Source organism: Narcine bancroftii, chromosome 1 (assembly GCF_036971445.1).
Source record: "Narcine bancroftii isolate sNarBan1 chromosome 1, sNarBan1.hap1, whole genome shotgun sequence".
NCBI lineage: Eukaryota > Metazoa > Chordata > Chondrichthyes > Torpediniformes > Narcinidae > Narcine > Narcine bancroftii.
Window position 1 is genome coordinate 133,697,048 of NC_091469.1, and position 27,888 is coordinate 133,724,935.

General features: G+C 42.4%; 1 protein-coding gene across 1 annotated transcript in view; it reads right to left on the reverse strand.

Annotated features, from left to right (window-relative positions):
* The window catches only part of LOC138764505 (protein WWC2-like), a 257,311-nt gene that overhangs the window by 56,582 nt on the left and 172,841 nt on the right, over positions 1–27,888 (reverse strand). The window contains exons 4-7 of the mRNA XM_069940553.1: positions 24,155–24,231; positions 16,475–16,554; positions 5,614–5,743; positions 3,653–3,799 (exon numbers count right to left, since the gene is read on the reverse strand). Of these exons, the coding sequence (XP_069796654.1) occupies positions 3,653–3,799; positions 5,614–5,743; positions 16,475–16,554; positions 24,155–24,231 (434 nt within the window). The remainder of the gene's footprint in view (positions 1–3,652; positions 3,800–5,613; positions 5,744–16,474; positions 16,555–24,154; positions 24,232–27,888) is intronic.

The window sequence follows — 27,888 nt, forward strand, 5'->3', positions numbered from 1 at the left end:
CCCCAAATCCTATACATACTGGCTTTGTTCCTGGGTGAAGATGATAGAAAGGAGGGAGGAAGAAATCAAGGATGTATTAGTCGGCCATCAGCGGAAGGGACATTGCTCTTATTTTTATTGAAGGATGCATTAACAGGACACATTGAAAAGAAAATTGTGATTGTGCAGGGTCAGCATGGACTTATGAAATTAAAATCGTGCTTTCTTCAAGGATGCTTCCAATAGCAGAGAAAAGAGAAAATTGGTGAAAGTGGTGCATTTAGATTTACAGAAACAGAATTTATTGTCATCAACATATGTTATAAAATTTGTTATTTTCTCTCAGCTTTCCAGGTTGCAAAAATTGTTATAAATTACATTTAATAAATAGAGAAATAAATCAGTGCAAAAGAAGAGAAAGTGAGGTAGTGCTTGTGGTTCATTGTCCAATCAGAAATGTGATGGCGGAGGGGGAAAACTTGTTTCTGTACAGTTGGGCGTCTGTTTTCATGCTCCTGTACATCCTTCCTGATGATAACAGTGAGAAGAGGGCATGGCCTGGGTGGTGAGAGTCCTTGATGATGGAGGCTGGTTTCTTCAGACATTGCCTCTTGTAGATGTCCTTAATTGAGTGAAGACAAGTGCCCTTGCCAAGTCAGCTTTTGATAATGACATATGCAGGCCAATGGTCAATAGGGTAAAGTGCCTGTAGTTGAGGGATTCATGGATTGAAGATTGGTTCCTGGTCAGAAAGCAAGGAGTGGGAATAGACAGATCTTTCTCAAGTTTCAATGTGTTGTGATGAGTGACATTTCACATGAATCAGTGCTATGGGGAAAACATTGAGTGGGATTATGAGCAGAAAGGGGCTTTAAGGAGATATTGACACATTGATTGAGAAGAACAGGGCAGATGATATATGGTGCAGAAAAATGTAAAGGCATCCACTTGGTGCACAACACAGACAAGCAGACTGTTTTTAAATGGTGTGAGATTGGGGAATGAAAATCAATGACTGAAATGTTGCTGTTCAAAGGGACCTAAGTGTCCTCTTATGAAGGTCACTGAAAGGCAATATCAGGATACTGTGAGCGATTACTAAGGCAAACAGTTTTGATTATGAAACCAGTCAAGATGTCTTATTGCAATTGCACAGTTTTGGTGAGATAGCACCTGGACTCTCATTCAGTTTTGGTTTCCTTGACAATAAAAAGGATATACATGTCACTGAGGGAATGCAATGAAGATTAACCTGTGCTGGTTTTTGAGACAGACAGTAGGTTTGTCATATGAAGAGAGATTGAGTCGACTCTTGTATTTCCCACAGTAGGAGACTAAAGTGATCATCTCGTTGAAAGTTATAAAAATCTTAAGGGGCTCAACAGGATGGATGCAGGAAGGATGTTTTTTCCCCCATGTAGGAGTCCCAAACCAGCAGTCACCCTTCCAGAATAAGTGATAGGTCAAAAAGAGATGAGGAAAAATTTCTCTTGGTTGGTGGTGAATCATGGGAATTTTATACCTTGAAAACCTTCAGACGCTCAGTCACTGAGTTCATTCAAAACAGATAGATTGATTTCTGCATATTAAAGTGAAATTTTCTCATTTTCCCTGTGACCATATGTGTTTGCCCTGGATGCTCCATTTTCCTTCTACATTGGCTAATTGATGATTGATAAGGGCAGGACAGTTGATGCTATTTACGTGGAATTAAGTTTCACCTTTGAGAAGTTCCACGTTGGTGGGCTGGTCCAGAAGATTATAGGATGTAGGATGTAAGGCTGGCATGGTGATATGAGACATAAGGTGGCAGTGGAGGGATGCTTTTCATTTTGGAAGTTTGTGACCAGTGGTGTCCCACAGGGATTGGTGCTAGGAACTTTGATGTTTGTGATATATACTACACAATTCTGATGTGAACGTAGGAGGAAGATGATGGGCATGATAGAAAGGATAGGTAACATAGTTGAAAGAGGACTGTGAGCTGATATTAATTCAAGAGGCTTACTAGCATCCCATGACACGAAGAAATATGAGAAGTGAGAGATAGGTGCAGGGAAAAGGCAAGGAAGCATCTTCAGGAGTATCCAAGCAAGCTTAAAAGGCCAGGTGATCAATCCTGCTCCAATTTCTTATGTTTTCTACAATGTCTTAACACACCTATTTAGGTTGTGCTCCTCATGAAACAATTACAAAGCAGCCTCACTGCCAACAACTGCTCACGTGAACAAAGAAAGAGCTATCGAATGAACTTAGTGCGTCATGCAGCATCACAGGCAGAAGTGGTCAGCCAACATTTTGATTGGGGACTTTTATTGAGACGAAAGTAAAAAGCAGGTGATAGTACATATATGAGAGCGGAAAGAAGCTGAGAAAGACAAATAGGTGATAGGGTATCGCACATAAGGTGGAAGAGGTGGAGAGACAAGTAGAGGGAGAGATCATTGAATGGTGGTGGGGGCTGGGGTGAGAGAGAAAAGGACAGAAGTAGGTAGAGATGGAAACAGTGCAACCAGATGGTGGTGGGTTCTCTAAAATTGGGGGAAAAAAATGCTCATGCCATTTAAGGTTATCCTGGAGGAACATGATATGCTGTTCCTCAAGTTTATGTTTCACTGACCCTGACAATGGATGAGGTCAAGGATAGACATGTCAGGGTGGGAAGAATGAGGGGAGTTGAAATGGTTGGGAATAGGAGTTTCCATCTTAGACCCACAGAAAGAGTGCAGGTGTTCAGCAAAATGGTCACCCAATCTGTTTGGTTTAGAATTACATTGATAGGGTAATCTTATCATTTCTTTTAAATTGTTGTTATTAAAGCATACCGATTGCAACCAATCATTCCTCAAGGACAATTCTGTACATAATGGCAACACTGAAACAATTACATAAAAGACTGACTGCTAGTTAACCTCATTACAGCTTGAGACTGTTTTAATGTTAGCTCTGAACAACTCTCTTCTATGTCACGATACAGTAGTTGTCATAAACTACCAATTCACCAAGAAATTTGCAGACTTGGATCAGCCTTTCTCTTAATGCCTGATAAATGCCTTCCCTCTGGATATATCTGCAAACCACAAACTGCAGCCATCAATTCAACATTTCAAATAAGGCACAAGGACACATGCTCTGTCACACTTACATTTTTGGATGAAAATTCCTCTTAAATGAGCAAACATGTTATTTATTTTAAATAGTGTTTACTCCGGAAACATACATTTATAATCAGCACACAAACGAATGGCCAATCGATTTCACCTGTAAAAATACTGCTCCACAAGGGGTTCAGTCATTCAGACATTAAGGTCTGAGCCTGGGAAGCTGATGGCACGGTTATGAAAATGTCTTACACTTCAACCAATTCCTTGGCTCAGGTCACATTGGAATGGCTATTTTCTTCCTTGATAACCTGAAATGAGCTTGATGCAACCTTGCTGACTCGAAAGATCACTCAAAGTGGAGAAGAACAATTCTTCCTCCACATGTTTGCAAGATTTCTTGACACAAGCAGTGCTTTTCTCAAGCTTAGCTTAAAATGACAAAACATTCTCTGCAAAGTTAGCCTAAGTTGGAGGTATGAAGGTTGGTGATTTTGCTGTTACAACTGTGTGGAAAACTCACCAAAAGGGATTAGTCTGTGAAGACCACTGATAAAAAGTGTAATACGTACCTCACCAATTATATCTGTTTGGGAGCCGACATCGAGGCACTGTCTGGAGGTGGAACGCTGGGAATTGCCTGGATTGGGCTGCAAGTCTGACTCAGAGGTTCCCATATGTTCGTTGGAATGGAATCGATCCTTCAATTTGGCAAGGGTCTGGGAGCAAACAGTCAAAGACAATGTAATAAATTTTACAGATGTACTGTAATTCGTTGAAATAATGTTGGAAGTTCCCATAATAGTAGATCATTGTAAAAGAGTCATAGAGATTTACAGCACATAAGCAGGGCCTTTGATCATGCTGTTGAAGTTAGTCCCATTTGCCTGCAGTTGGCCAAAATCCTTCTCTACCTTTTCTAACCATTTATCTGTCCAAATGACTTTTGAACAATTGTATCCACCACTACCACTTCCTCTGGCAGTTCAAGTCACATACCCACAATTCACTTCATGAAAAGTTATCCCACTCAGATCCTTTTTATATCTCTCCCCCCTCACCTTAAGCATGTACTCTGTTTCCTACCCTGGGAAAAAGACAATAACCATTTACCTTATCTATGCCCCTCATGATTTAGTATATCTTTATAGGTCACTTCTCAACCTTCGCTGCACCATGGGAAAAAGTCCTAGCCTATCCAGCCTCTCCTTATAACTCAAACCTTCCAATCTCGTCAACATCCTTGTGAATCTTTTCTGCACCATTACCAGCTTTGGCCAACCAGAACTGCACACACAAAGAGTTTCCTCTCGGCATGGGGAGGAGAAATGAAAAATTTCCATTCTCATTGTACCCGATCAGGACTCCCCAATTTCACCAAGCCTGTTAAGTCCAGCAAAATGGGCTAATAGAGTCAGCTTCACTGCATCATCCCATCTCCAAGGGCAAGCAAATAAGAAAACCTGATGTGTGCCTGGACAAAGTCTCTGATAGCCCAGAGGGCTTGTATAGATTCCAGGAGTAAACTAAAAAAAATTTTTTAGGAATTTTTACTAGTTCCCACTTTCCCCCATGCTACCTAGCTTGCACCTTCCCAGATGATCTTTGATCTTCAAGTTTTGTCTCTGGCAACAGCCAGAAGATTCATAGGTTTCAAAGCCCTTGGACATATACTTCATGTTAGGAGAGGGAAAGCAGGAGAAGACATTTTGTAAGGGAAGTGTTGAGTGAGGGAAAACAAGTTCAACAGGTCCAAAGAGCAGCGAATCTGAACATAGGCTGAGTATAACAGTGATCTTTATTCACACACATAGTGAAGTTGCAACAGGGATAATACACACACACACACACACACACACACTCTCTCTCTCTCTTTCTCTTATCAGACGCAACAGCTACCCGATACCTGCAATCACCGAAGGACAAGTAGCTTTACAGTCATCGAATATAATACAATGCCCAGCAGTCCTCCATATTGAGCAGGCACATAATTTATTACACTAAAGTAGGCTACAATAATGGTGATCTCTATGCGTACCACACTACAGTTTCCCACCCTTTGAACAGCACACACCTTACCAATGACTTTCCAGCACTGCCCATGGTGCACAACCTGGAGTGGAGCTAGCGTTCATCCCAGGAGAAGGAAAGAGGCAGATGGACCACACGTAGTGAGCTTTATAGTGCAATCAGCTGGAGAGTCTGGTGCAGGTGTGGATTAGGTGATTAAAGGAGCCAATGTCCAGATGTGCGCTCATCTGCAGGTGAAGTGACCTCCAACTAGGTGCCCGCCCGTAGCATCATGCTAAACATGTGATCCTCTGCATCATATTAAGAAATGGCTATAAGGATGCTTCTGCTCTCATGGCATAACAAATAATTCTAGACAGGAAGCTGGGACATAAAAATAACTCCAAATAAATGTGGGTGGTGCAATATCACCATAACTAAATCAACAATGCTGGTGAGTTTGAAGTAATTGCACCAATATTGGGCATCAACTCATGAATCTAATTGAAAGTCTCTCTGGTACCTGCATTAGATCTTGTTTCTCTTTCTCCCCTGTGCTAATGGCCTTCTTGATAGTTTTCAGTTCACTTAAAATAGCTTTGGCCTCTTTCAGTTCATAACCAGTGTGGACTCCTGACATCTTCCGATCAATTCTACAACAGAAGAAAAAGAGGGATGGATTAAAAGATAAACTATGTACAAGTGAAGGTGAAACACAAAGAATCAGTTTAAGCACAAAAACGAATACATTCATGTTAATTCTTCCTGCGTGAGTAAACCCAATAACATTAATTATGTCACATCTTAATTAATTTTGCACATCAAATAGAAATTGGATAGGCACATGAAAGAATAATTTGTAGGGCTACAGGGCAAGAGAAAAGAGCTGCAAGGAGTATTGTAGGAAAGGCAGACGAGCTCAGAGTGTGGATTGGCGCATGGAATTATGACATTGTGGTCATTAGTTAAACTTGATTGAAGGAGGGGCAGGATTGGCAGCTTAACGTTCTGGGCTTCCATTGCTTTAGACATGATAGACGGGGGTGGGGGGGGTGAAAGATGGAGGGGTGGCATTGCTCATCAGGGAAAATATCACAGCTGTGCTCAGGCAGAACGAGACCGGGGGCTTGTTCTCTGAGGCTATGTGAGTGGACCTGAGGAATTTTCTTTGGCTTGGCTTCGCGGACGAAGTTTTATGGAGGGGTAAATGTCCACGTCAGCTGCAGACTCGTTGGTGACTGACAAGTCCGATGCGGGACAGGAAGACACGGTTGCAACGGTTGCAAGGGAAAATTGGTTGGTTGGGGTTGGGTGTTGGGTTTTTCCTCCTTTGTCTTTTGTCACTGAGGTGGGCTCTGCAGTCTTCTTCAAAGGAGGTTGCTGTCCGCCGAACTGTGAGGCGCCATGATGCACGGTTTGAGGCGATATCAGCTCACTGGCGGTGGTCAATGTGGCAGGCACCAAGAGATTTCTTTAGGCAGTCCTTGTACCTCTTCTTTGGTGCACCTCTGTCTCGGTGGCCAGTGGAGAGCTCGCCATATAACACGATCTTGGGAAGGCGATGATCCTCCATTCTGGAGACGTGACCTACCCAGCGCAGTTGGGTCTTCAGCAGCATGGATTCGATGCTGTCATCCTCTGCCATCTCGAGTACTTCGATGTTGGAGATGAAGTCGCTCCAATGAATGTTGAGGATAGAGCGGAGACAACTCTGGTGGAAGCGTTCTAGGAACCGTAGGTGATGCCGGTAGAGGACCCATGATTCGGAGCCGAACAGGAGTGTGGTTATGACAACGGCTCTGTATACGCTAATCTTTGTGAGGTTTTTCAGTTGGTTGTTTTTCCAGACTCTTTTGTGTAGTTTATTGTGCTATTGTGCTATTTGCCTTGGCGAGTCTGTTGTCTATCTCATTGTCGATCCTTGCATCTGATGAAATGGTGCAGCCGAGATAGGTAAACTGGTTGACCGTTTTGAGTTTTGTGTGCCCGATGGAGATATGGGGGGTCTGGTAGTCATGGTGGGGACCTGGCTGATGGAGGACCTCAGTTTTCTTCAGGCTGACTTCCAGGCCAAACATTTTGCCACTCCGATATAAAACCTACGACCCAAGGACATCTCTGCCACGTCCCAGCTTGCTTGGCCACGGCACACGAACCATGGGTGTAAAGGGTGGGGCCAGTACTGCGCACACTGCACTCCTCCTAAAAGCTCCTTTGCGCAGCCCCGAGGACATGTCCACGACCTCCCCCTCCACGTCCTCCCCCTCAAAAGATGCTCACCTGAGGAATAGGAAAGGTATAACCACACTCATGGGGCACAGAAAGTTTAAATGTTATGACTTTATTCTCTGGAGTATAGAATAATGAGGGGAGATTTTATAGAGGTATTTAAGATTATGAGAAAAATAGACAGAGTAAATGTAGATAGACTTTTTCCTCTGACACCATGTGAGATACAAACCAGAGGACATGGGTTAAGTGTGAAAGGGGAAAGATTTAGGGGAAACATGAGGAGGAATACCTTCACACAGAGAGTGGTGGGGATGTGGAACAAGCTGCTGGCTCAGGTGGTGAATGGGGGCTCGATTTTAAAATTTAAGAGGAATTTGGACAGGTACATGGATGGGAGCAGTATGGAGGGCTATGGAATGGGTGCAGGTCAGTGGAACTAGGCAAAAAAATGGTTCAGCACAGACTAGAAGGGCTGAAGGGGCTTGTTTCTGTGCTGTACTTTCTATGGCTCTCTGGTTCTATGCGAATCAGCATGAACCTATGGCTTGAATGATTTCCTTTTGCACCATTATGATTCTTCCATTGTTCACATACCTCTGGGCATGCTCCAAAGCTATGTGTATCCAAAGAATACTTTAACTATGACATTAAACAAAGCCAATCTTTGTTTATGCAAATATTGTACAAATATGCTCATGTAATTCTTTACTGAGGTGGATCACCTTAATTAATATGGGCCAAGCCCACAATTGTAAAATTACATTTCCACTTCTAAGCCACAAAAATACCCCCACGAATAATTCAATATTTCACCTTTAGAGGTTTTGGTATGAAAATACTAGTGTTATTTTTAAATCTATTGTTAAATGCTTTGCTGAGATGAAGGGAGAGGGACATTTTCTTTAGATTAATGTGCCTACAATTAAAAAAAACTATAAATGCATAAGACACTCAAAAAATGACAATGAATATATAAAATTTCACCAGTGAGAGATGTTAGTCCTCTTATTCACATTGGCTGAAGTGCTCCTAATGAAACAGCACAATTAACATAGAGAATGCCACCCTCAGATCACTGGAACTGAAATTTCAAGGATCAGTGCCATGTTGTGCTAGTGTGTGTGTGTGTGTGTGTGTGTGTGTGTGTGTGTGTGTGTGTGTGTGTGTGTGTGCCTACCACATTGACCACCGCCAGTGGGCTGATATCGCCTCAAACCATACATCTTGGCGCCTCACAGTTCGGCGGGCAGCAACCTCCTTTGAAGAAGACCGCAGAGCCCACCTCACTGACAAAAGACAAAGGAGAAAAAACCCAACACCCAACCCCAACCAACCAATTTTCCCCTGCAACCCCTGCAACCGTGTCTGCCTGTCCTGCATCGGACTTGTCAGCCACAAACAAGCCTGCAGCTGACGTGGACATTTACCCCCTCCATGAATCTTCGTCTGCGAAGCCAAGCCAAAGAAAAAGAAAATATAGATAGATAAACACACACACACACACACACATATATCATGTTCTGTGTTACTGACCCAGTTTGCAGGCTAGGCCCTATGGAAAGCAAGCTGCATGATGGCATAGTCAGTAGGGTGAAAAGCACTAAATAAAAAGACTTTAAGTTGAGCTCCTTTCAACATGGAATCTTCTATAGGTGCGAATGCAGTAAACACTCCCAGCAGAATGCATAAGGCTGAAGAATTTCAGGCAGAACACAAAAGTGCTGGAAAAACTTAGCAGGTCACACCGCAGCCATCGGAATTAAAAGGCTATCAATGTTTTGAGCCTGAGCCCCTCTTTTGTTGAACTGAAGAATTTCCTGGAGGACAAGGCCTCAGTTGATATCTGAAGAGGTTTAATTGTGTACAAAATTATGAGGGCAGACTGGGTCAACAGGAAAACCAGTTTCCTTGGCAGGATGGTCAGTAATCTGGAGACAGACAAATTAACCTTAATTTGTGCTTTCTGTAATTGGGAAGCTGCCACAAAGATGACTTTCTTTGCATCTTCTTTGGGTTCATCGATAAAAGGATTAGTGAAGATTTGTGGAAAAATCTTTCGGCCAAATAAATATTTGGAACTTGCTGCCTGGAAGTTTTTTGGAGCCAGGAATACTCATCATATTTGAAGAGGAATAAGCTGAAGATTTACAAAATGACAGCTGGGTAGTGGATTAATCTAAGTATCTTTTTTGTTTCATTGGCATGAATTCAATGGGCCAAGTGGCCTCTTCTGTGCCATGCGTTTCCACAACTTTTCCAGTTCTTTGGTACTGGGTCATAATTAAGAGATACTGTAAAACCCCTGGTAACTGGAACCTATGGGCATTGGTAGATGCTAGATAAGTACATTTTCTGGTTGCTTGAGACTTACTCTTACATTGCCTAACTAATACACCTGCATTAAGAATAAACAGTTTAAAAGACAAAAATATGGCATTGTACTTTCACTGATCAAAATTCACTTGCATGAATTATATAAACCTTGAAGCATTTTACTTTTTTTCAGCCACATTCTTTGAAAACATTTAACCATCGCTGCATCTGCAGGTTCCTCCCCCTCCACGGAGCCGCCCGAAAGACGAATAATAACATTATAGATCATTAATCCCTCCTCCCCCATTTACAGATAAAGCCTCTGACTGGGATAAGGAGTTACCCCAACAGCGAGCAGCATCAACCAGCTCTTCATCCTGGGCGACACCATTGCTGTTTCACACAACTTCATTCAAACAGCTGCTACAAGCAAAGCATGACCAAGGCCCTCCGCTGGCTGAATATTTGCTCCCAACTTCACCAAAGGTTTATGTCTTACTTCAGAGAACATTTACTTTTACAATTTTATAGGTATGCATTTTTTACCCATTATTTTATTCTTATTTATTTTAATTTTTAAAATTTATTTTCTTGGATTTTTTTTTGCCAGTTACTTGAATTCAGGATACCGATGGTTATAGTTATTTCTTTATCATAACGTGGGTTTCTAACATAGCCCATGAAGGCCACCGCATTACAGAAGCTACACTTGGAAATAATTTTGAATATAAAGCACATTAAGGTGAGTCCGAAGAATGCAAGAAGACGCCCTGGCCTAGAAATTCTTTGGCAAACAGAAAGCAATCTAAATTTGGAACAACTAATGCTTGTATTCAAATGCCTGTGCACAAGACCACACGCTACATTCAAAAGACAAAGCCTTACCCAGCTAACTCATTCAGAGTCCCCTTCTCTGCATGTAAATGGTGCAGGTAGAGGATGGAATGAGTGTGTGTATAATCACCCAGGAGAAATTGGCTTGGAGATTGCAGTGGAAAAGGTTAGTCAATGGTGGGGAGAGGGGTGGTGGGGGAATATATCAAATCAAGATCTAGTTGACAATGAGAGTCATGATAGAATGTGGAACAATACAATATAGGCCCTTCGACCCAGATGTTGTGCCTACCTATATGAACCCATTCCATTAAAAAACCCAACCCTTCTCTTCCTCAGAGTTCATAACCCCCTATTTTTCTTACTTCTAAGAATCTTTAAAATGTCCCTATGGTATCCGCCTCATCCACTAACCCCAGCAAAGCTTTCCAGGTACCCACAACTCGGTTAAAAAAAACCTACCTCTGATATCTGTCTTAAATTTTCCTCCACTCACCTTAAACAGATGTTTTCTGGTCTGTCTACTCTATCCACGCCCCTCATAATCTTATATATCTTTGTGAAGTTGTCTCTCATCCTTCATTGCTCCGAGGAGATGAGGTAGCTGAGGAAGAACTACTGTGAGGGGGGGGGGTCACTTAAAGTGATTCTGTCTAAAGTTACTTCCCGGCTTTGGATGGCATGGGTTGGGGGTTGGTCAGGTGGGTCCTCTGTAACCTACACTGGCCTGAATCTGAGGGGTGACCAGTGTCAAACAAATGTGTACAAATTCCACAGGAGTGGCCACTAGGTGTGCATAATGTACCATTTGCAGCACAAAAATCCATGGGTGTCTATAAGTTAGTGTGTCAGAGAGGAGAAAGTTCATTGATAAATCAGGAATGCCTGGAAACTTTAGTCATTTTCTCTGGAGCTTTGGAGGCTGAGGGAAGACCTGATAGAATTTCATGAAATGATGAGAGACATAGGCAGGATAGACAGTCAGAATTTTATTCCCAGGGTAAAAATACTTGAGAATATACATTTAAGATGGTGGAAGGAGGAGGGCTTACACAGAGTGCCCGGAAAGGACTGCTGGGGTAATGGTAGAAGCAGACACAATAGTACTGTTTAAGAGGCTTTGAGATATGCACATGAACATATAAAAGATGGAGGAATATTGATCATGTACAGATGACAGAGATTTAGCCTACTTTGGTAAATCAAAGGCTCTGTTCCTGTGTTGTACTGATCTACATTCTGTATTAACTGTGGAAGCGTACTTGTTTTCAATGACTTTCGGCCTAAGGTGTACTGGAGAAAATAAAAACTGACGTGCCAAACTTTTCATACAGTGTACCATTGTTTGTTTGTGGTATTTTGTTGACAATAGCTCAAACATATTTGGGATTCCAAATAGAGCTGTCAACAAGCAAACTGATTCCCACAATACTACATAATTGAAGGGACATAAAAGCAATCTTCCTCACTACACTTTAACTAATCCATGGATAAGATAATTAGTTACACAACTGCATTTTACACTTAATCCTCAATTTCCCACATGCCCTTCAGCCATAAAACAAACCAAAGATTATGAACCAATTGCGATTGAGGAGTCAACAGTAGAGAGGATCAAGAAATTCAAATTCCTAAGAGTCAACATCTCTGACTATTGAGCATTGGAGTTGGGATGTTATGTTGAAGTTATTCAAGTCATTGGTGAGGCCACATTTAGAATATTGTTTATTGTTCTGGTCACTCAGCAGAAGGAAAGATATCAATAAGATTGAAAGAATGCAGAGAAGATCTACTAAGATGTTTCCTGGTCTTCAGGAGTTGAGTTACAGGGAAAGATTAAACAGGTTAGGACTATACTTCTTGGAATGAAGAAGAATGAGGGAAGACTTGATAGAGATTTATAAGATTATGAGGGGTATAGACAGAGTAGATGTGAGTAGGATGTTTCCACTTAGATTGGAGGAGATAAATTTAAACGGTCATAGCTTTAGGCTGAAAGAGGAGAGGAATAAGGTGAACATTAGAGGAAACTTTTTCATTCAGAGAGTGGTAAGCATGTGGAATGAGCTGCCATCTGATGTAGTGAATACAGATTAAATTTTGAGTTTTAAAGATAAATTGGATAAATACATGGATAGGAGTGGTCTGGAGGGTTATGGAATGAGAGCAGGTCAATGGGACTAGCAAGTTTTAAGAATCAGCACAGAGTGGAAGGGTCAAATGGCCTGTTTTCTGTGCTCGATCATTCTATGCTGGGGCTTCCATGTTGATGTAATCATGAGGAAGTCTTGCCAGTGGCTATACTTTGTGAGGAGTTTTAGGAGATTTGGTATGTCACCAAAGACTCTCAAAAATGTCTATAGGTGTACCGTGGAGAGGATTCTGTCTGGATGCATCACTGTCTGGTATGGAGGTGTCAATGCACAGGACAGGAAAATACTCCAGAGAATTGTTAACTTAGCCAGTGACATTTTGGGCAGCAGTCTTTACTCCATCGAGGACATTTACAAGAGGCAGTAAATGAACATTTTTCTTCTTAAGGAAGCAGCTTCTATCCTAAAGGACTCTCATCAGACCATGCCCTTTTCACACTGCTACTATCAGAAAGGAGGGAAAGGAATGTGAAGCTGAACCACAAGGGCGGCATCCTCCCCTTTGCCATCAGATTTCTGAATTGACAATGAATCACAAAAATCTACCTTACTTTCTCCTGTTTTCTTACACAATTTATTTATTTTTGAAATGTAATTTATAGAAATATTTGTACAGTAATGCTGTCACAAAAGAACGAAACAATAAATTTTGATTCTCAATGTTATTGCAAACAAAGTCAAATGGGAAAGACTTGCCAATTTGAATTTGAACTTCAGCTGATAGAATTTAGATGCACTAACTAAGTGAATTAGTATACAGAAGTGAAATGTAGGTTGAAAGAAGAAAAACAGTGCAGGGAATGTGCCAGCTTACAATAAATGACACATTGGCACTGGCAAAGAAGCCTGGAGATAAAGGGGCATAAAAAAATTTGAAGGGAGAAAGGGCACATTTAAAGCGTGTAAAATCGAATCCCGGTTGACTTCAAGAATTCAATTTCACATGGAATGCAGCAGACCAACTAGCCTGTTCTACTGGCTCAGTTGAAAGGAACTTCGGAAAACAAGAGCGTGGGAAGATGGAAACCATTTAGTCCCTTGCACTTAAATCATCATTAAATGAGATGTTGACTGATCTGAATCATATCCCTGGATATGTTTTATTAACATAAACTTATATGCGCTGTTTAAATAAAAAAGCTCAATATGCCACTAGCCTTTTTAATTCTCTTCTGTAATTCTCCAGCAGACCTATCAGTGTACTTTGTGCTGAATCTCTTTGAACTGCCACTGCTTCGAGATTTTCACTATTTTTTGCTCTTTCCTTTCTGTGTGTATGCTTATCTGCTTCAAAATCCATTTGCCACATTTGTTTTAGACATTGATATCTCTTTGCCACATTAGGGCCTTATATTATGCCTAAAATTCCCTTTAACCTCCACTCTCAAAAGCAATGGCTAGTCATTTATCTTTCAGCGACTTGTGAGATGATGCTGTATCCAAAATATATTCATATCCACCTATTTATTGACAGCAACTGTTCTGCAAAGCAGTTCGTTGGATGCAAGGTGATCAGATATCTTTCTAAAGGATTTAATACAGTGCTTCCTAACTGGAAGATCCTTTTTAAAAATGATTTAATGGAAGCTTTTCAATTCAAACTATTTTCATTGCAAATAGACCGCAGAATAGTAGGTGCAAATAACCATATAACCACTTACAGCACAGAACAGGCCAGTTCAGCCCTACTAGTCCATGCCGTAACAAATCCCCACCCTCCTAGTCCCACTGACCAGCACCTGGTCCATACCCATATAACCATATAACCACTTACAGCACAGAACAGGCCAGTTCGGCCCTACTAGTCCATGCCGTAGCAAATCCCGTAGCAAATATATATTTTTAAAAAATACAGTTCCCCCTGTTATCTGGAATTCAAGCAACTGGCAAAAGAAAATCTCTGAAAATAAAGAGGTAAAAAATGTGGAAGTTTAAAATTGGCAACACATGATCTCATCCAACTGGAAAATTCACTTCTCTGGCATCTACTAATCCCTATAGGTGCCAGATACCAGGTGTTTTACTGTATGATCATTAATTTGGATCTCCTCTGGTGGATGATACAACAAGGAAACATTTGTTCTGGTCTTTATTTCAACATGCAAAGCTCAACTTTTTAATCCTTTAAGCAAAAAGGTGGCAATGTAGTGTCTCTCCAGCTGACTGACCTCAACCATCATAACCTCTCCACTTCAATGTAAATCGAATGTGGCGTTGCAATCTGCAAAGGTCATGTGAGGTGCCTCAGGTTTCAGAGTAAGTATAAATCTTCATCACTTATCATCTCAATAAGTGACTCTCAATTGGGGTTGATCAATTGTTATGCAAATTCCACATGATTTTTGGTTTGTCTAAGAAATGGAGAATCACAAAATATTTAAAATGTCTAACTTAATTTTGTTGTGTTGTGCTTTCAAAGTTTTTTTTCAATGCATGGTTCTGAAATAACTGAATCACGACTAGGGTGGCCATTCCACCACGATCCTGTTTGGCTACGAATCATGGGTCCTCTACCGGCATCACCTACGGCTCCTAGAATGCTTCCATCAGCGCTGTCTCCGCTCCATCCTCAACATTCATTGGAATGACTTCATCACCAACATCGAAGTACTCGAGCTGGCAGAGTCCGCAAGCATCAAATCCATGCTGCTGAAGACCGAACTGCACTGGGTGGGTCACGTCTCCAGAATGGAGGACCATCGTCTTCCTAAGATCGTGTTCTATGGTGAGCTCTCCACTGGCCATCGAGACATAGGTGCACCAAAGAAGAGGTACAAGGACTGCCTAAAAAAATCTCTTGGTGCCTGCCACATTGACCACCGCCAGTGGGCTGATATCGCCTCCAACCATGCATCTTGGCGCCTCACAGTTCAGCGGGCAGCAACCTCATTTGAAGAAGACCGCAGAGCCCAGCTCACTGACAAAAGACAAAGGAGGAAAAACCCAACCTACCAATTTTCCCTTGCAACCGCTGCAACCGTGCCTGCCTGTCCTGCATCGGACTTGTCAGTCACCAACGAGCCTGCAGCAGACGTGGACATACCCTTCCATAAATCTTCGTCCGTGAAGCCAAGCCAAAGAATATATAAATATACGCACACAGTGTGTATGCAAATGCAAACACAGTGTGTGTGTGTGTGTGTGTGTGTGTGTGTGTGTGTGTGTGTGTGTGTGTGTGTGTGTGTGTGTGTACATGGTAATCTATGACATTTCCTCTTTGAAATAGCCATCCAACCTGATTGGTTGATCTTTCTATCTTTAGCTTCCTCTATAGTTTGGATGAGAAAGGTTGGATCACTTTCTCCTAAGCCTCAAATGATACAGTAAAATCCCTGGTATCTGGCACCTATGCGGATTGATAGACGCCAAATAAGTGTATTTTCTGATTGCCTAAAATTGCGTGGTCGCATGGATTGGCAATCTAATGGCAAGCTGCGCCAATTTATCCATAACCTATTTATTATCCTTGATATTTTTGCCGGCAGCTTGAGGCTGCTGGTTGCTTGAATTCCAGACTCCAGGAGTTTTACTATACTTCTTTGTTACGTGTAATCCCTGTGGAAAATATTTAACCTCCTCCTAACTGGAAATTTGCAAACTGAGAATTCTGGTTTTAAACCACTACCAAATGAGGCACAGAGCCAACGTGACCAGTTTTAGGATACTTATACTCAACACCCAACCCCAACCAACCAATTTTCTCTTGCAACCTCTGCAACCGTGTCTGCCGGTCCCGCATCGGACTTGTCAGCCAGAAACGAGCCTGCAGCTGACGTGGACATTACCCCTCCATAAACCTTCATCCGCGAAGCCAAGCCAAAGAAAAGAATACTCCTGACATCTAAAACTTACTCTTGAAGGGTTTCAAACCCTTGCTCTTTGTAAAAAAGTTCTTGTTTCATCTGGGAAAGCTCTCTCTTCAGCTTGTTTACCTAGGAAGAACACATAACAATTAAAATACTTCAGTGAGATATAACAGGATGAAACAAGACAGCCTGGGAATTTCAGGACTGCTTTTCAAGTTCAAGTTTGTCATCACAAATACAAAATTGCAGTAAGTTTGCTTGGTGAGCAGTCCAACTAGTCAACCCATACAAAGTACGGCAAGAAAAACAAAGTATGGAGAAAAGGTAACGTAATTTTGGTGGTGTGAGGTTCATTCAAGGGGAAGGTTAAGTTTTTTTTTTCTGGAAATGTTAGCTCTATTTAATTTCCCACAGGTGTGTCCTGACCTGCTGTGCATTTCTAGCAATTTCCAGGAAAATATCAAACCCCTAATTTCATCATCTCTCTGATATTGCTATGAGGAGGAAAGGAACCACAGGCCAGCTCAGGTATTTCAGGAACCACAGGCCAGCTCAGGGTATTTCAGGAACCACAGGCCAGCTCAGGGTATTTCAGCTCCTAAATATCTCAACATTTTCTCCCTATCTGCATCAATTTCTCTGCATATTACTGCATGATCCAAATGTACAACTGAGCCCCTAGATGAAACCCACAGCCTAATGAGTTAGAGGACAGAGCAAATGATCTATTGCTGCTGAACATTCTTTTCAGATGTGAGTGCCTCCAAAAGTGAAGGATTACTGAATGGACACTCATTGCTTGAAAAGATATGTCAACTAATTTCCTCTGGTTAAGGTTGCTTAGATAAGTCACCAGGACCAGACGAAATTTCTGACCCACTGGTGATGATCTTTGCATCATCAAGAGAAGTAGTGGAGGATTGGCGAATTGCAAATGTTGTTCCCTTGTTCAAGGATGGGAGTAGAGACAACCTAGGAAATTATAGACAAGTGAGTCTTGCTTTAGGGATGGGAAAGCTGTTGGAAAAGATCCTGAGAGACAGGATTTACAAACATTTAGAGAGGCATTAGCCGATTATGGATAGTCTGCATCACACATCCCCCTCACTGTACGTGCACCAGCCATAACTTCATGAACCGCCATCATACTTCCCCCTCATCGCACATGTGCATGAGAAGAAACATGGCTGTGCATGCAGCATTTAATGGGTAAGTGCCTTTCTGCCACTTAATTTGTCCTCCATTTTGGGATGTAGGGCCTACACCCCCAAATGGAGGAAAATTAATGTCCAGCTCAAGGTGGCACTGGACGGAGAACAGAGGGCTCAAAAGCCGGACTGTCCAGCCTAAAACTAGGTGTCTGGCTATCCGAATGGACAGGCGTCAAGACAGCATGAATAAGGTGGTCTAAAAAGGTCAATTCTGTGATGCTATAATTCTGTGACATACAAGAAAGTAGTATGAAGTCATGCACAGTAAATGCCTTTGCAGTAATACTACTACCAGTAATTTCCAGTCTGTTTGGATTGTTTATTTTAAATTATACCATGACAGTATTGTATAGATGGGCAAATCTCACACTCAGTGACTACTGTAAACCCCCAGTATTTTGGTTTGAATTCCTTCTCAACCCACATTAATGCAGCTCTCTCACCAAGTGCTAGCTAAATATCACAAGAATCGCATCCAAATCATTCTTCCCAGGAAAATCTTAATACTTTGTGGAACAGGTGAAATTTGTTTGGAGATTGTGTAGAATCTCTCACACTACTGAAAGTCGAGGATCCAACAACACACAATGAAACATTTCTGGATTCATCTCTATGTAGTGAACTGGGAATTCACTACTGGTGTGATGCTCTAAGGACTGGTTGCTCTCCTATCTCCACCCCCCCGCCTATCCCAATATAAACCTTGGACCCCCGCCAAAAACCCAGTTCAGCCCACAGACCACGTGCCCCATTCTTATTGAATAAAAGCATGCTGTACTCTCTCTGGTCTTGAGTGCTCTCGGTCGCGCTACAATATTATTCAATAAAGAACGGGATGGAAGTGCTGTTGAATCTTGCAATGCTCTTCATCAACCCTCTGTCCCCGGAGGAGTCCACATATTGGCTGGAGTGCTTCCAAATGTAGCTGTCGGCCATGCAAGAGGTCGACTAAATGGATGAGCTCCTCGCATTTATCCACATTGTAGTGCATTTGCCATGTATCTGCCCAGTCCCCCAATTTATCCAAATCTCAATGGAGCTTCCTGACCCCATCTTCAGTGCACACAACCCCTCCTAGCTTAGTGTCGTCTGCAAATTTGGAGATATTACATCCAATCCCCTCATCTAGATCATTAATGTAAATTGTGAACAGCTTGGGTCCCAGTACAGATCCCTGTGGCACCCCACTGGTCACCGCCTGCCATTCAGAAAATGAGCCGTTTATCCCAACTCTCTGTCTTCTATCTGCCAGCCAGTTCTCAATCCACATCAATACCTTTCCCCCAATCCCATGAGCCTTGATTTTGCATGTCAGTCGTTTATGTGGGACCTTATCGAAGGCCTTTTGGAAATCCAGGTACACCACATCCACTGGGTCTCCCCCATCTATTTTACCTGACACCATCTCAAAGAATTCCAGTAGATTTGTCAAGCACGATTTACCTTTTGTAAATCCATGTTGACTCTGTCCGATCCCTTCTCTGCTAGTCATATGCTCCGCTATTACATCCTTAATAATGGATTCCATCATTTTGCCCACTACTGATGTAAGGCTCACCGGCCTATAATTTCCCACTTTTTCTCTACCCCCTTTTTAAATCGTGGGGTAACATTAGCTACCCTCCAATCCATGAGTACTGATCCTGAGCCTATTGAGTTCTGGAAAATAATTCTTAAAGCATCTGCTATCTGAATGTCCACTTCTTTAAGTACCCTAGGATGTAGATTATCAGACCCTTGGGATTTATTGGCCTTCAATCCCTTCAATTTCCCCAAGACCATGTCCTTAGAGATACTGATTTCTTTCAGCTCCTCCCTTGCATTAGTCTCTATGTTTCCCAACATCCTTGGGAGGTTATTTGTATCCTCTCTTGTGAAAACAGAACTAAAGTAAGAATTTAATTGGTCTGCCATTTCCTTATTCCCCATTCTGACTGCATTCCCCTGATTCTGACTGCAAGGGACCTACTCTGGATTTCACCAATCTTTTCCTCTTGACATATCTATAAAAGCTTTGGCAGTCGGTTTTTATATTTGCCGCAAGCTTACTTTCGTAATTTATTTTTGCTCTCTTGATTAATCCCTTTGTCCTCCTTTGGTGCATCTTGAACAGTTCCCAGTCTTCGGATTTGGTACTTTTTTTGGCCAATTGATATGTTCTCTCTTTGGACCTAATGCGGTCTCTCATTTCCCTTGATATCCACGGTTGAGTCACCTTTTTTGGTTTATTTTTATGCCAAAGCGGTATAAACGATTTCTGCAATTCTTCCATTAGATCTTTCAATGCTTTCCATTGTCTATCCACTGTCAACCCCTACATAAACACCACCCAATCAATCTTACTCAACTCCCATCTCATACCATCATAATTCCCTTTATTTAAATTCAGGACCTTAGTCTTGGTTTTAATTTCTTCACTCTCCATGTCGAGTGAGAATTCGATCATATTGTGATCGCTCCTACCCAAAGGGCCTCGTACAACAAGATTGTTGATTAGCCCCTTTTCATTGCATGATACCCAGTCTAAAATGGCCTGCTCCCGAGTTGGTTCCTCAATATATTGGTCTAGATAACCATCCCGTAAACATTCAAGGAATTCCTCCTCCTCAGTATTTTTAATTTGGCTAGTCCAATCTATATGTAAATTAAAGTCTCTCATGATGACAGCTGTTCCCTTATTGCACGCTTTTCTAATTTCTCTTTTAATGCCTTCCTTCACCTCTACACTACTATTTGGAGGCTATATATCACCCCCACTAACGTTTTCCGCCCCTTGCTATTTCTCAGTTCTACCCATATAGATTCTGCATCTTCCGAGTTAATATCCTTCCTGTCAATCGTGTCGGTCCCTTCTCTCACCATCAATGCTACCCCACCCCCTTTTCTTTCTTGCCGATCCCTCCTAAATATTGTATACCCCGGGATGTTAAGTTCCCAGGCTTGCCCACCTTGCAGCCATGTTTCTGTAATCCCAATCAAATCGTATTTGTTTGTCTCAATTTCCACAGTCAATTCATCTACCTTGTTCCGAATGCTTTTTGCATTAAGATATAAAGCCTTCAGATTTGCTTTTTTCACCCTCCTTGCTCTTTCTGATTTTTTACTTTCGCTGCCTAACCTAACTTTTCCTGTTTTATCTTTCCTGTCCTTTGCCCTATAATACAGGTTCCCATCCCCCTGCCAAATTAGTTTAAACCGCATCCGACGGCTGTACCAAACCTAGCTGCCAATATATTGACCCCTTTTGGGTTTAGGTGTAACCCATCCTTCTTGTAAAGGTCATGCCTTCCCCAAAAGAGATCCCAATGGTCCAAGAAGCCAAAACCCTGTCTTTTACACCAGCCCTTCAGCCAAACATTCATTTGTCTTAACCTTCCATTTTTGTCCTGTCTTAACCTTCCATTTTTGTCCTCAGTTGCACTTGGCACAGGTAGCAATCCAGAGATCACCACCCTGCCAGTCCTGTTTCTTAGCTTCTGTCCTAGCTCGCTGTAATCCTTTTTCAGTACCTCCTCCCTCTTTTTATCTATGTCATTGGTATCCACATGTATCAAGACATTAGGCTGCTCGCCCTCTCCTTTCAGAATACTCTGGACCTGATTTTAGATATCCCGCACCCTTGCACCAGGGAGGCAGCATACCATGCGGGCATACCTATCTGGCTCACAGAATCTCCTGCCTGTATTTCTGACAATGGAGTCCCCAATGACCACTGCATTCCTCTTTACCTTTTGGTCCACCATGCCAGGCTCAGTGCCAGCGACCTGGTCACTGCGGCCAGCTTCTGTCAGGTCATTTCCCTCAACACCATCCAACACAATATACCTGTTGCTGAGAGGGGTAGTCACAGGTGTGCTCTCCATTTTCCAGGCATTTTTCTTCCCTCCCCTGACAGTTACCCACTTACTTGACACATCTGGTCTCGGGGTAACTATGTCCCTGAAAGTTGAATCTATTAACTCCTCACTCTCCCTTACCAGCCGCAGGTCCTCAAGCTGCAGCTCCAGATCCCCAACTCAGTCCATAAGGAACTGCATCTTGGTGCACCTGACGCAGATGTGGCTATTTGGGAAGGTGGAACTCACTCATGGTTCCCACATCTGACACCCAGTACAAAGCACTAACCCCATAGGCATGACTGAGTTAAAATAATGCCGCTTACCTTTTTCCTAGCCTGCTTCCACCTAAGCCTGTTGAGCCAAAGCCTGGAAGTCCTACTCCTTTGCCACGTCACTAGCTCGCTGGGCTGCTCACTTCACCTCGCCGGGCCGCTCACCTCACCTCACCTTGCCAGGCCGCTCATCTCACCTCTGCTCGCGGGGCCCCTCACCTCCGCTCGCCAGGCCGCTCTCCTCACCTCCGCTCACCAAGCTGCTCACCTCCGCTCGCCGGGCTGCTCACCTCCACTCACCGGGCTGCTCACCTCACCTCTGCTTGCCGGGCCACTCACCTCAACTCTGCTCGCCGGTAAGTGCGTGTTCAGGGCTAGACATGTAGCCATTTTAGGGTACGTGGTGGAGAATGGCATAACTGGCCCCAATCCCGACAAGATGCACCCCCCTGTTAGAACTCCTGATCCCGAGGATCATGAAGGCTTTGAGGAGGTGCTTGGGCTTCTTCTCATATTACGCCCAATGGGTCCCTCATTATGCTGACAAAGTCCATCCCCTCCTAAAAACCACTTCTTTTCCACTGACAGCCGAAGCTCAAACAGCTTTCAACTATGTCAGAAGCCACATTGTAAAGGCCACCATGCATGCGGTGGACGAAAACTTACCTTTCCAGGTGGAAAGTGAAGCTTCAGACATAGCCCTTGCTACAACCCTTAATCAGACAGGAAGGCCAATTGCATTTTTTTCCAGGACCCTACAAGATCACGAGCTTTGGAATCCATCAGTGGAGAAAGAGGCACAAGCCACTGTAGAGGCCATCAGGCACTGGAGGCACTACCTGGTGAGTAGGAAATTCACCCTCTTCACAGACCAGCCATTGGTGGCTTTCATATTTAACAACACAAAGTGAGGCAAATTAAAAAAGACAAAATTGCTCGGTGGAGTATCGAACTCTCCGCCTATAATTATGACATAGTTTACTGACCTGGTTCCCTCAATGAGCCTCCAGATGCCTTGTCCAGAGGAAACTGTGCCTCTGCACACACCGGCCAGTTCCAGTGACTGCACAATGCTCTGCCATCCAGACATCACTCGCATGGCTCATTTTGTCAAGGTATGCAATTTACCCTACACGACTGAAGATGTCAGGGAAGTGACCAGGTCATGCCAGGTCTGGGCGGAGTGCTAGCTGCACTTCTACTGTCTTAAAAGCATCCAGGTCCTTCGAGCAGCTCAGTGTCGATTTCAAGGGACCCCTCCCCTCTACTGTCATTGACGAGTACTCTTGTTTCCTATTTGCCATTCCCTGCCCAGACACATCCATGCCATCTGTCACTAGGGCTCTAGACTCTATTTTTGTCCTGTTTGGGTATCCCACCTATATCCATAGTGACCAGAACTTATCATTTATGAGCGAAGAGCCACACCAATTTCTGGCGTTGAGAGGCATTGGATGCATCAGGATGATGAGCTATAACCCCTAGGGGAATGGACAGGTTGAGAAAGAGAATGCTGTGGTTTGGAAGGCCGTAAGATTGACCCTCTGGTCCAAAAGACTTCCAGACTCATGCTGGCAATCAATGTGACTCCTCACGAGCTGATGTTTTATTTCGAGAGAAAGTCAAAATCAGGGACAACCCTCCCAGCTTGCCTTACAGCACCAGGTCCAGTGCTGCTCAAAAAGCACATGAGGAGGAGCAAATCCGACCCCCTGGTGGAGAAGGTGCACCTACTCCATGCCAACCCCACTTACACCTATGTGACATACCCAGATGGCAAGGAAGAGACTGTCTCAAACAGGGACCTGGCACCCACCGGAAATGAGGGCCCATCACCTCAAGGGGCCAGGACTCTGACCTACTCAGGGTTTCTGGAGAAATGCCAGGGGCTCAGCTGAGCTGTCGTAGAAAGTGGCTCCAGCCACCCCTCAACCAGAGCCAGATCACCCACGCCCTGAGGCCCTGGAACTACAGGAGGGTCAAGAAGCCCAGAGTCAACTGACACTTTGGCGCTGTGTCCACATTTCCAGACCTCCTGACTGGTTGAACTTGTAAATATTGAACTTTTTTTTTGACTATCCAATGTTCTCTGTTTTCACCCGTAATTTCATTCAAAAGGAAGGGGTGAATGTAGTGAACTGGGAATTCAATACTGGCGCGATGCTCTCAGGACTGGCTCCTCCCCTGACTCCACCCCCCACATAACCCGATATAAACCCTGGATCCCCGCCAAAACCCCAGTTCAGTCCACAAATAAAAGCATGATGTATTTCTCTTAGATCTTGAGTGCTCTCTGTCGCGCTACACCCTATAAATTGTCAACCAAGGCAATTAGAGAGAGAGAAATAAACGTGGTGTGTGCAACATGGTGGAATCAAATTCCAGCAGCATCTGTTATTCTTACCCGGAATTTTGTGGTTGTTATTTCAGCCTTAAGTATATCAGGGTCGTACTTTGTGCTTGATGAAGATCCTGAGAACACTGTTAAACAAACAATGAAAATACATTTGCATCTGAATTCATAACTTTGAGGATAAATTCTTCTTTTACTGAATTATCAATCAAATAAAGATGTTTTTCTTCCTCTTTTGCATGAAGCATAATGCTACAAACTCTTCTTGGGAGGTTGAATCTCATTACACATCAGCATACCATTTAAGATTAGGAGTTGGCAATGCAGTTCTCAAGCTTGCACTTCATTTAACAAAAGTACAGCTGATCTCAATTCTCCATCTAATTGCCAGTGTAATCTCTTGCCTCCTTGTTTATCAAGTACCCAGAGTTCCAAAGAATAACAATCTAGAAAGGGAAAAAGTAATCTCATCTCTATTTAAAATAGTTAACTCTATTATCATAAATTGATATATTCTCCCCACAGGACAGAGCATAGCCCACATCTGGCCAATCAAGACCCCTCAAGATCTAACATGTTTCAATTAATTGGCCCCTCACCCATCTAATTTCCCACAAGTACAATCCTCATCTGTTCTAACTTTCCCCATAAAACAGCCTGCATCTTCCAGGTAATAGACTTGGACACATTCCTTGAAATGGTTTCAATGCACTAATGCATTTCCTTAAATAAATGGCCTAATTTTGTGTGCAGTATTGCAAATGTGGCCTGACAAATTCCTTCTGAAGCATTACTCCTTAACTTTTGTATTCAATTATTCCATAAATAAATGATCACCGGCCATTAACTTGTATTACCTGCAAACTAGTCTTGGGCAAATCATGAATTAGTACACCCTGATCCATGTCTATCAAAATTCTCTAACACCTCAAACTTTAGATACAATGCTTTGTTTTTTTCCCCATTAAAGTAAGTAATTCCACATTTTTTCATATTAGTGTCAATTTAAAGTTATTTGCTCATTCAGTTAACCTGTCTCATTAGCCTCCATATGTCTTCTTGATAACACTTCTTATTTCAAGATTCCTTTATCGTCATGTAGTAATAGAGTACATGTAATATTATACAAAATAGCCTTCTGTCTGCCATAAGGCAGAAAAAGAATTGCCATCATTGATGCCTGGCACAAAAGGGAGTTCTTCAGAGACACTGACTTTGGGTCTAACTTTGGGTTATCAGCAAAGTTACAAAATATCTTGGTGTCATTCCTATAAATTTTAAGTCTATAATATAGTATTGTGGGGATCATTCCTGCTGTGTGCTCGAAAATCTTCTGAGAGCACTTTTGAAAACTTGTCCCTTTCTGTGAAGGGCAGACTTGGAACTAAGCCCCCTTCTCCGATTTGTTTGTCACGAAGACAGGGATTCTCCCAATATTCTTTCTCTGGAATTGGTACTGAAATCATGGTGAAATAACAAAACAAAATAAGCAAAACATCATGAAAATTCCACTTCAAAATTTCATGAATAGAAGCAGGCATGTGGTAACATGGAAGAAGAGGCAAATTATAATACTAACAAATACTTTTGTGACATATTTTACTCAAATTCCACAGCCCTGTGCATTAGATATGACAAAATTTATTGCTGAAAATCAATGTCCAAATGCCAAAATTTAAAGATTGATCGTTGTAAATAAATTGCTGTGGAATGCAGTCACGGTGGATTTTAGAGATAATACAAAATATCTTAATCCACATCAAGTGTAGCAGATCTCATCACTCACCCTTTATGTACACATTCTTTATTCATTCAACTTGAATTTACAAACTACATTCCTTGAAAGATTTTGCATGCCCTGAATATTAATTGATATTTCCAACCTCTAATAAAATTCACATGCACGCAGATGGGCTCTGCACTGATTCATGGTTTGTTTATGTACAAATGTGAGACCGATAATCAATGAATGGCATTTGTTGGGAGCCCACCCACAAAGTTGGTACATCTGCCCTGACAACTAAAAGGTAAACACACAGCAGGAAAAGGGTTTTATAGTTTATCACGCCCCATAGTAATATAAGCACAGAGCTCAGTTTGAGCTGTTGTTGACATAATATTCGCCCTGGAGTAACAGCAGTAGCGACAGTGCACAGGGGTAAGACACCATGGTGCTGAATTTCAGATTTACTCAAAGCACCATAATCATTAAGTCCGAATAGACTTTTGGAAATGGTAACTGAAGAGGGACCATAATGGTCAGATTTATTTCTAATTCTCTGATCTTGTGCATTTTCCATTGATCAATTACTGCAGGAAGAGGTGCAACAAAATGCAATCTGCAGGGAATCTTTGGTGTCATGTATTTTCAAGAGTATATTTTTCTTACTTTTTTGAAATACCTTCAGAAGAAACAACATTTCCATTAAGTAGAGTTGAATACGCACAGGTCCTTTGGCATTTCTTTCCAATGACATTAAAATACAACCATGACCTTGTTGCTGGCAGCCTAATTGAAGGTACATTAAAAGTCCAAAAATGCAGATGACCTGAGAATCCAGACCTTGAAAACGCTTAACCCTTTTAAACTTAGTAGGCTTTTGTGTGCGTGCAAAGTACCACAGATGCACAGAAATCACAGAAAAGAATTAATAAATATTGATTTGTTGTTTTGTACTTGGCATCAACATTTACCTGTTCATCTCTTCTTTATTCTCCTTAAATTTGAATTTTAAAATTGCTGCCTGAGAATCCAGAAAATCTGAAAATCCAGACTAACCTAATCCCCAATCAGTCCAGATTTTAGGATTTTTACTGAATGTATCATTCACCGTGTCCTCACTTGCACATCCCTCTTTGTAGATGTCACTGGATTGTGATCAGAACAATTCATTGGATGACTGCTTCATTGAATGCCCACATTCTGTTGATAGCCCTAAACTTGAGCTTCCTGTGGCCAACCATTCCTGTTTGTCTTGCCCTCATCCAAACTCGGCGTCAGAACAAATCTAATTGAGGGGCATTAAGGTAACTGTTTTGGGGGTGGGGGAGAGCACTGATTTTTTTTGTTGGCAGCGGACCACTGCGGGGTGTGTTGGGGTTGGTGGTGGCAGCAGCGTCAGACCGGGTGGGTGGGGGGACACAATAACTCATTTTGTTGGAGGGGGGCATGACCAGCCAATGCCCCCCACCTTGACGCTGACCTTGCCCTCATCCATTGTCCGGGCGAGGGAAAACGTAAACTTGAACAACATATCATATTCCCCCTGGGCTGTCTTAAACCACATGAGGTCAACAAAGATATTCTAATTTTTTGCAACCCCTATCCCTACCTGATTCCATGGTTTCCATCACTTCTTTACCTACTTCTGTATGTATTTGTTTTTGTCTCATGCTAAGGACGGAGACGGAGGAGAGCAATCTTCAAGTGTGGCACGTTGAAGGTGACCACAAAGATTTGTGTCATCCGTAACTTTAAATAGATAATAATGGCTTAAAATGATTGGATATACAATGAGTAAATATGACCTTATATGAATAGCCGATAGAATGTGTCTTAATTTAAATATTTGAGATGGAAATTACACCTTGCACAACAAGATTGAACTTTAGAGGCAACTGAACTATTCTAGTTATTATCTCTTAATTTTAGTAATCAAAGAAGTGTGCAGAAAGTAGCCAAGATACCAGTGGGATGATGAAGAAAGCCTCTACTTCCTCAGGAGTTTGCGGAGGAGCTAGTGGAGTTGTTCAAGTGAACCAGTACGGACTTGAAGGGCCCGACA